Source organism: Octodon degus, unplaced genomic scaffold (assembly GCF_000260255.1).
Source record: "Octodon degus isolate 3935 unplaced genomic scaffold, OctDeg1.0 scaffold00002, whole genome shotgun sequence".
NCBI classification, from domain to species: domain Eukaryota; kingdom Metazoa; phylum Chordata; class Mammalia; order Rodentia; family Octodontidae; genus Octodon; species Octodon degus.
The window spans coordinates 13,149,561-13,159,128 of NW_004524578.1; the positions used below are offsets into that span (position 1 = coordinate 13,149,561).

General features: G+C 50.2%; 1 protein-coding gene across 2 annotated transcripts in view; it reads right to left on the minus strand.

Moving 5' to 3' along the window:
- The window catches only part of Slco3a1 (solute carrier organic anion transporter family member 3A1), a 304,843-nt gene that overhangs the window by 38,095 nt on the left and 257,180 nt on the right, over positions 1 to 9,568 (minus strand). For both annotated transcript variants that reach the window (XM_004623273.2, XM_004623272.2), the window contains exons 5-7: positions 8,847 to 9,011; positions 2,848 to 3,046; positions 849 to 987 (exon numbers count right to left, since the gene is read on the minus strand). In XM_004623273.2, coding sequence (XP_004623330.1) covers positions 849 to 987; positions 2,848 to 3,046; positions 8,847 to 9,011 — 503 coding nt within the window. The remainder of the gene's footprint in view (positions 1 to 848; positions 988 to 2,847; positions 3,047 to 8,846; positions 9,012 to 9,568) is intronic.

Below are 9,568 nucleotides of genomic sequence, written 5' to 3' on the forward strand. Positions count from 1 at the left end.
GACCTTGTCTCCCAGTTCTCAGGGTGGCATTGAGGGTCCCCTGCATTGTCACACAGGCCCTCTTAGCTGCCATGGAGAAGATAGCGCTGTGGGGACTGTCCTGGGAGGCAGGAGGGCAGCCGCTGTGCTGGCTCATGCAGGAGATGGGCAGGCTACCCTCCTCTCCCATAGCAGCACTGTGGATGCAGAAGGCAGCAGGTGCAAGAGATGCGGGAGAGCAGGGGCTGGGGGTCAGGGGCACCATGGATGTGTTGCCAGTCACCAGGCCTCAGGCTTTTAATGCCAAGAACACAGAAGGCTTCCGGCTCACAGCCAACTGCAAACGTCATGCTGAGAATAAAAAATAAAGTATATTTGGGAAGCTGAAAAAAGGCAGAAGGCATTCATTGAAAATAAGGAAGAAACGAAGTAGGAAAGTCAGAGGGTCTCAGTTCTGATTGAGGGTTTTTCTTGATAAGTCACTTTCTGATTTTTCCTTACATGCTTCTGACCACAGGGTGCTCACTACCTATGCAGACTGGAGATTCCACTGACAACTCCTGTGTGCACCTTGAGCGACAGCCTTTTCCTCCGGCTTCCTCTGTGCAGATGCTTTGGAGTTTTTGTGTTCAGTTGCTTCATGCTGCTTCTGGAAAACCTCATGAAGGCCTGCGGAGCTAGTTGGTTCTCTGGTCCTCTTGGTGGAGGACCCTCCTCTAGAGCACGGTGTGGGTGTGGAACGGCTGCAGCGATGGAGGGCAGCAGGTGTGCTCCCTCTCTGTGTGCTCACTGCAGCCCCGGCCCCTGGGTTGGAGGCTGCTCTGGCTGCTGCTTCCCCCCCCATCCCCCCATCCAAAGCTCGCACTTACCGTGCTGTTGCAGCCCGCGAAGCAGGCAGACAAGTAGGTGACACCGTCAGCCCCACACACAGGAGTGAACGAGTCAGTTTGGCATTTGCAGTTCTTATTGCAGGATGAGTGAGGGTTCAGGGCCAAGCCACGCGCTGAGCTGGAGAAGAAAGGAGACACAAAGCCCCTTAGAAACAGGTGAGTTTATGACAGCATGTCCCTGGGGACCACGCTGTGCCCTCTGCTGGGCCCAGCCGCAGGGCGCTGTTGCTCACAGCAGCCCTCGCTAGCCTCTTCCTTGTCCCCTTCCCTCTTCCTTAGCCCTCCTCACCTTGCATGGACTGGCCCCTGGCCGCTGCAGATTGTGCCTGGGTTAATGATTCCAGGCCCGGGAGCGGCTGGGCCCAGCTTCAGCTCCTCTCCTGGAGGAGGAGCAAAGGGCCCTTTGATCCCCTGTGCCCCCCTCACCCTCTGGGCTCGGGGTACCTGGGGCTCAGCCCAGGGCCACCCCTTCCATGATGCCAGCCCAGCCCTCACTGCTGAGTGCTGACGCCCTTGCCCTCTGGCCCAGTCCTCAGGTCTGTCTGATGTCTCTGTGGCAGACAGAAAGCCTCATGTCTGCTCATGTGCTCATGTCTGGCTGTGACACTGCCGCAGCTAGACCAGCTTCAATAATTACTGTCTGTCTGACTGATTCAATATCCCAAGCAAAATAACACTGAGATGCTTTCCATTCTCTTTTGTATCATTAAAGGCACAATTTCCCAGAGCACACAAACGAAGAAGGAGAAAAGGGGCAGAGAGAGTGTCTTTAATCTGCAGAGAAAAAGTCTCTCTTGCTTAGCCCCTTCCTCTAGGGCTTGGGGCACCGCTGAGGGATGAAGGTGATGATGGTTTGTCAGCTTGCATACTGAGCTCAGTAGAAGCTCTTCCACACAGTACTCAGTCTCAGGAGGGCCCCGTGGGCTTCATGGAGAAGGAAATGGGCACACGCAGGTGAAGTCACTTGCCCACACGGACACAGCTCACCCGTGGGAGTGGAGGGAGCAGAGTAGTGGCAGTATGCCCCATGGGTCTCGCAAGGGGAGGCCCCGTGTTTGTAATCACTGCAGTTTACCACACGTGAGTGTGAGCTGGGCAATCCCAGTGAGGGATTTACAGCAGGGGTGAGACACAGGAGTGAGGCAGAGGGGGCAGTAAAGAGGCCGGGGCATATGGTATTTGAGTGACTTATAGACACATTGAGAGCTGCTTCTTCTCTGGCCTCCTGTTCTTCCTTTTGTGGAGGACAGAGCCCTGGCTCTACTGCGAGCTCCAGCTATTGGGCAGGAGCAGACCTGGTGGAGGAAGCTGGCTATGGAGAGCAAGGGAGAGGTGAGCCACAGGTCACCATGCTGCAGTATCAGCCTCCACAATGGACTCCCTGGGCAGCCTCAGAGTCTTACTCGGCAAGGGGACAGCGACAAAGAGTCTCCTTCCTTCCTGGAAGGGTCGTCCGGATGGAATGCTGGTCTAAATACTAGGGATGTGAACTAGGAAACCAGGGGAACTAGCTAGCTTCCCACCCATCCTCTCGCTCTTTCCTCTGCCTGTTCTATTTCCTTCCCTCTCTCTCTCCACCACTTCAAAATAATGCCCACGAGGAGGAGCTAGAACCTCAAAGGACACTGAAAGTGTGACCTCAGCTTCTGATAGTTAAGATCTATTGAAATCTATTGTGTATTTGAAGGCTGAATTTTGAAATGCAATTTATTTTTATTTTTTTTCCTCTTCCCCTTGTTACTAAATTCAAGTACCTAATGCAGCGCTATGAGTGATGGGGGATGGATACCCCCCTCACCCCATCCAGGGCTCTACTGGGTGCTCGGCAAGAGTCCAATTCTTTGATGCTAGACGTAAGATGAGTTGACGTCCTCAGCTCAGCCACTAAAGCCTGGGCTGGCTCTGGGAACCTGCGGAGGACAGCCAGCCTTGGCACCCCTGGGGCGATAGGGGCAAAGCCGACATTTGCAGCACTCACTTGTTTCCATAGGGAACAGTAACCCCAGCCACAGGGCCCGTGTCGCAGCCCAGGAAGAGGAAGGAGACGTAGCAGGCGGTAGACACCAGGTTGACAAGCATGGCCATCCGAATGGCACCCAGGGCGGACAGGCTGAGCTTCTTTACCAGGAGGCCTCCCAGGAAGATGCCCAGGCAGGCACACGGGATGGCCGTCATCCCTGCAAGGAAAGCAAACAGAAGCCTTGAGTGGGAAGGAAGAGCCGGTCCCCACGGTCTGAGGCCAAGCCCTGTGAGGGCCTGCGACCCCTGTGCAGTGTCTCTGCATGGACAGAACTCCAGGGTTTTGATTTCTGCCCTAACAGCTCCTAGCAAAAAGGAGGTAGGATGACAAAACCTCAGTGACCATGCACCTCACTGACATGCACACGAATTCCAGTGGACACCTTGCGGGAAATACACACAACTGACATGGATATAAGCCAGTCAGCCAGCCAGAGAGACACTCTACAATGACAGATCTGACCCAGCGTGGATGCCTTCTCGGCCTTTATAGGGTGGTGTTGGAAGGGGATGCTAGACGTTTTGGGGGATTTTCTCTTCCTCCTTAAGGAAGCAAGGAGCGAGGGCTGAATGAAGCCAGAGGTCACAGAGCTCATGGGTCTGCAGACCTTCTTCTCACCAGCCTGCCACTCAGGAAATAGCATCAGCCAAATCAATAGGTTTGGTATCTCTTGGAGAGTAATTGGCACACATGAATATTTTTTTTCTCTTGCTTGTATGCAGTTATCTGTAAGGCCGCAGGTCCTCAACCTGTTATTTCTGACTCTCAGAGACCCATGGAATTTTAGGAGAACCAAAGGATCTTAGGGTTTCAATCTCCTGTTTGGTTTGGCTCTGTTCTGATTCATTTCATCTACAACTCTGCTTTCAATTACGCGTGTCATTTATCTACTGTGCAGATTATGCACGGCTAATTTTCCAGTCCGGGCTGCCTCTTCCCTGCCAATCAACCAACCTCCAGGTCAATCGACTACATCAACCAGCTGGTATGTGCTAAGGGAATGCAAATTAATTTTAATATTAGGGTAAGAAAATATAATCAGGGAGGCTTAGCGCAGCAAGAAAATAGCGCCAGTCATATTAAAACAACACACACCTCTGTGTCATCTACTGTTGTTAGCAAATCTATGCTTGGTTTCTCTCCCTTGGTACAGAAATGCTCTTCACAAGGTAGCCCTGCACGTGTCTTTATCTCCATCCTAGCTTCCCTCTCCTTTTCCCTCTCCCTCTCCCTCCCTCCCTCCTTCTCTTTCCCTCCCCCTCCCTCCCTCCCTTCCTTCCTTCCTCTCCCTCTCTCCTTTCCTTCCTTTTGTCCTATCTCCCTCTCCCCTCCCTCCCCTCCCCTCCTACCCTTATTCCTGCTCTCCCTCTTTCCCTCCCTCCCTCCATCCATCCATCCAGAAAAGGTCATTGAGCTTAGGTCATTGAGCTTACGTGCCCAAGGCTCTGGAGCCACAGTGCTCACTCCTGGGACAGCCTGGCCCTTGGGATGACCTGCACCAGCCCTGGGGCATCCTACCATTCTCCTCCAGTCTTACTGTTTGCATGGCTCTCCCTGCTGCCCAAAGCTGCTCATTTATTATTTCATTTTCTCTTTTCTTTTTTTAAAATTAATTTTATTGAGAAACAAATAGCAATGAGAAAGTTTCCAAACCAATTAGTGGCACAGTTTCAATAATTAATACATTGCATATTGTTGTCTTTGTAGTGGTTATTCATTGCACAAGATGCAGACATGATATCCTGTCCAAACAGTACAAATCTTTCTTCTCATTGAATTAAGAGAAAGTAGCTGTATATCTATCCTAACTATTTTGTATATACAGATACAAAATGGTCCTTCATTTGTATCTCCTTTTTTGTTTAGTTTTGTCAGAGATGAGCATTCCATTGCCATTTAAATATTGTAGGTGTGTGAATTCAGCAAAATAATCCAATATAGTCCAGTAGTCCATAATAGTAGTGGGTTTTCCGTAGGACTGGCAATGTCAGAAGTTGTTGACTTGAGCCTTTTATAGCTCAGCATATTAGCATGGCTTTACTTTTTTTACCTTTCTACTGGATGGTTAAGACCAAGATAAAGCAAGACCTATATAACAAGAAATGTAACTTTTGTATCTGACCAGGTCAGTGAAATCCCCTCAAGATTTACCCAGAAACCCTGTACAGCAGTTTGTAGATCCTTTGTGAGTGTCAGCCATGTGGATGAGTCATGACCATTGCTTGACCAATTTGCTCTCTGTGAAAGCCTGAGAGAATGTTTTCTGTCCACGTGACTCTCATTTTCTCTTTTCTTGTTCTCGCTCCCTCTCTTCTGGTGCTTATTTCCCAAGCACCAGAGCCTCTTGGTTCTTTCTACTCAGTCCAGCCTAGATTCCCCATGTCTTAGTATAGTACCTGCTATGCAGTGGGCTAGAGGGTATCATGTTTGGAATGAATGAATGAGCACAGGCTGGGTCTGTGTGACTGACCATCAGTGACAGCATGCCCACATCCAGAGAGTGGCCTGTGTTTTGTCTCCTTCTCTAGCAGAGACCAAGGGAGTGTCACCTGGTGGTGATGGTAACCATGGCAACAACAGGCTTCCAGGCACTTTTCCTCCAAGCCATCACCAGCCTCCTGCTCCTTCCCTGGTGTTTCTGCCTGTCCTTACAGGTTGGGGCAGTCATTAGCACTGCCTACCAAAACTCCAGCCCCATTACCTAACTTATGCAAGTTGGGTTCATTTTACTTTTGTCATAAATCATCTGCATCTGCCCCTCAATGGTCCATGTTGTATTGTGCTGCTGTGACTCTGCCCCACTTGGTGAACTTGTGTGTGGCCCCAAGCCCTGCCTGCACACCCTGGGATAACTACACAGACTGCTTCCCAGAAGTAGCTTCATCAGCAGCCCCTACCAGCCTCTCCATGCCAGCCTGGTGCAGCCACACTGCAGACCAGGCACAGGGAGGGGGTGCTGTGCTGCCTGCCTTGGTGCCCCATGGGAGAGCCCCTCCCTGAGCCCTGCAAAAATACTCTAACAGGGAGAAGTCACTGGGAGACAAACAGGAGCAAGGAGACAAAATTGGTTCCTTTGACCTCCTGCCCTGAAGACTATTGATTTGTTTGTCAATAGGAAACTTAGGCATCTGTTCTAAAATAGGACACAATCTTGAGGCTGAAGCAAGTATGCAGTTGTCATCAAAATGTACTGTGCAGCAGTGAAGCGGTGAGGAGGAGGGAGATGGACCCTCCTGGGCTGGAGGGCAAGGCCCTGGGAGGGGCAGAGAGGGCCAAGAAGCTACCACTGTAACTGTGAGGAGAGGTGTGTTACCCACCCTCTGTCAGATGCTTATTGAAGAGCTGACAGCATTTGCCTAATACTTCTCAGAAGCAGAACTTGCAAAGCAGTGGGTGGGAAAGACTTATTGGTGAAGGGGGCAGGGATAAGTGCATATTCCCCTAGGAGTTTCCAGGGAGAGGAGACTGCGTGTGGCATGGCTCATCGAGGTCAGGGTTTGATTGTGGCTTTTAGCTGCGATGCTATGTCCTGTGGAAGTGCCAAAAGCTGGGGGGAGCGGCCCAATGACCCCCTGCATCTAGAGACCTTCCTGGTATCACTGGTTGGAACCAGGGTAGGGCATTTCCGGCAGCCCAGGGGCCTCCCTGGTTTCCTCCCTGGTTAGTTGTCCAGTCCCAGGGCAACTGTCTTTCTGGTCTCCATCACCTGCATCAACTATTCCTCTTTTATTGCCTATAACTATGTTCTCCTTTGCACCTGACATCTTCCAACCCTGCGATTGGACTGTGCGGAAGCCTGAATCCAGGTTCTGTCTGTCTTGCGCTGGGCAGCGGTGCCTACTGTGTGAGCAGCCTGTCATTTGCTTACCCATTCGGCTGCTGATCGACATTTGGGTTGCTTCCAGTTTGGAGTTATTATGCATAAAGCTGCTCTGAACGTTGTTATATATGCATATATAAAGCATGGACGTAAACACTCATTTTTGCTGGACAGAGGCCCGGGACTGAGGCACAAGCAGGCACATACTTTGCTCTGACAGGTGCTGCTGAAGGGTTTTCCCTGGAGGCTGCACCATTGGCATTCCCAGCTGGAGTGCAGTGTTCCAGTGGCTCCGCCTCCTCAGCAGCACTTGGTACCCTTGGTACCCGTGTTGTGGGAGAAAGGTGTCAAAGCCTCTCTTTGTAGTGTGCATCGGACCCTCGGGATGCTTGGCCACATGGCACTTGGTTCCTAGCCACTTTGTGAAGTGATGGGGGATGTCAGAGGACACTCTGAAAGGACCTCACTCACCCAGTCTGCTCCTCACATCTGACCCTGTCTCAGGAGAGAAGATGAAGTGCGTGGGGCTGAACCCCCACCCCTACCCCACGGCTGGCCTGTGGTTCCATGCTCAACAGGCCTGAGTGTCCCTCTCTAGTCTCCAGGGAACTCGATGAGCTTCCATTGTGGGCTGCCCATCCTCAGTTCCTTTCTCCTCTGCAAATCACCTTCTGCTGGTTCCTTTTTCTCTGCTCAGAAACCTCCTTAGGTCTCTCCTGCCCCTCATGGCACCCACACTGTGGGCTCCTTGCTTCCTCTGAGGAGTGGGTGCTCCCTGTCTGCCCTCCCCCAACCCGGGCTGCTCTCCACACCACAGGATGGGCTTTGCCAGTGCCACTGCATACGCAGTCAAGGCGCAGGACGCCTGTCCTTGCCAGAGCTGGCAGACACATCTGGGACCACATCTCACTTCTCTTAGAATGATCTCTCCCTTGATGCCCACCACCCCTACTCTTTGGATTTCTTTTGGATGCTGCTGAATTGCTCTGCAGATTGTTTTATGCCCTCATAAATAAGGGTTTCACCCTTATTTAAAAAATACACTTTCCTCATATAAATTCACTCATTCCTCAATTACTACCCATACACTGATGCAGTGGACTAGCTAGTACTGTATGTATGAGTTGCCACAATACTACACTATTCTGCGCTGCTAACCCAGATGCTGCCTGGAGGCCCCAGCTGAGACTAGCATCTCAGGCACCTCAGGCCTTGCAGGCTCAACTCTGAGCTCAAGCTCGTCCCAGACCTGATGCTTCTCAGCTGTTTACACTTTTCACACGTGGTGTCACCAGCTGGACAAGCTGGACACAGAGTGCAGATTCCTCTCTTCCCTAACTCCCAATTGTTTTGTTTTTGGCCCACAGCTAATCAACATCTAAGCTGACGAGCTTGCTAGTTATGGGAGTTAGAGGGGAATAAATGAACACAAAAGAAAAATCTAACTAAGATACGCTCTGTGACCACATTTCTCATCCTGCTTGATTTTGTGTGCCAATTCAAACAACTGGAAGAAGCTGCCTGAAATCTATTATTGAGAACTATAAAGATATGCCTGATCCTGAGAAGCAGTGCTGCAATGTATTAGTTATGTCTGACCTGGGTATTGGCATGGGCATAGGATGCTTTCTGAGCATCCTGAGTTGGTTTTTTTTTTTTTGCGGAACTGGGGATCAAACTCAGGCCCTTGTGTTTGCCAGGCAAGCACTTATTCCACTGAGCCATCTCCCCAGCCTCCATCCTGAGTCTTTATGGGTTGCTTGCTGTCAAGAATTCTTTTGCTTTCTTGTGTGCTGATAGACACCTACTAACCTTTCAAGATTCACCTTGATTACCCTCTTCCCTTGTAATAATTTCTTCAAATTTTTCAGTTTACATCAACCTCCTGTCTGCCTGGCCTCTCACAATGTTTCCTATGTAAATTTTAGATTTTTCCCGTATAATCATGTGCTGTAGTAAATGTCACAGGTCGGTAAACTTCACCCTGAGAATATACATGGAAATTCCTTCTAGGTACAAGTCCAGCGTAGCTCTGAGCCCTTCGGGGCTCTTGCAGATTCGTGAAGCATGACCCTCAGAACAGAGCAACAGACACACACACACACACACACACACACACACACACACACACACTCACCAAGCAGCTGGTTGGCGGAAGAGGTGGTGAGGTTGAACTGCTGTTCCAAGTACTTCCCCAGGAAGGCGGCGAAGCCGGCTACCACAGCAATCTCCATGCAGGCAGCCAGGATGATGCAGGTGAACACGGGGTTGGAGAGCAGGTGCTTGGTGACTTTCGGGATCACTGCAGGGAGGGAGAAGCAGCAGAAGGTCAAGGGTCAAGGTCACATACACTGAACCTCCATCCTAAGGCCTCCAGCTCCAGAGGTCCTTTCTGACCCACTCTGGTCCATCTCTGTAAATAGTATCAGAGAGTACCTGGTTGCTAAGGCCAAAATCTATATAGATCAGGTTGGCCACTATTATGAAAACCATGGCTTCAAATCATATGCTGGTATTCTGCCAATTGAGCTATCTTCTACTAAAGTGGGAGACTACCATGCTTTTTTATTACAGTTCACTAGAAACATTAAAACATTTTTAAAAACAATCATAAAATGTTCTCCACCACCAACAACAGAAGACAAATTTAGAGTCTGTTTCTCAAAAGGGAAACTAATTTCCATAAATCAAACATACATCAATATATTTAAGTATGTCCTTATGCCTCTAACTAAAAGTGTACGATTACATGTCTGAACAGTTTTAGGAAAGAAATGGGGCTGGGGAGATAGCTCAGTAGAATAAGCACTTGCCCGGCAAGCACAAAGTCCTGAGTTCAATCCCTGGTAACACACACAC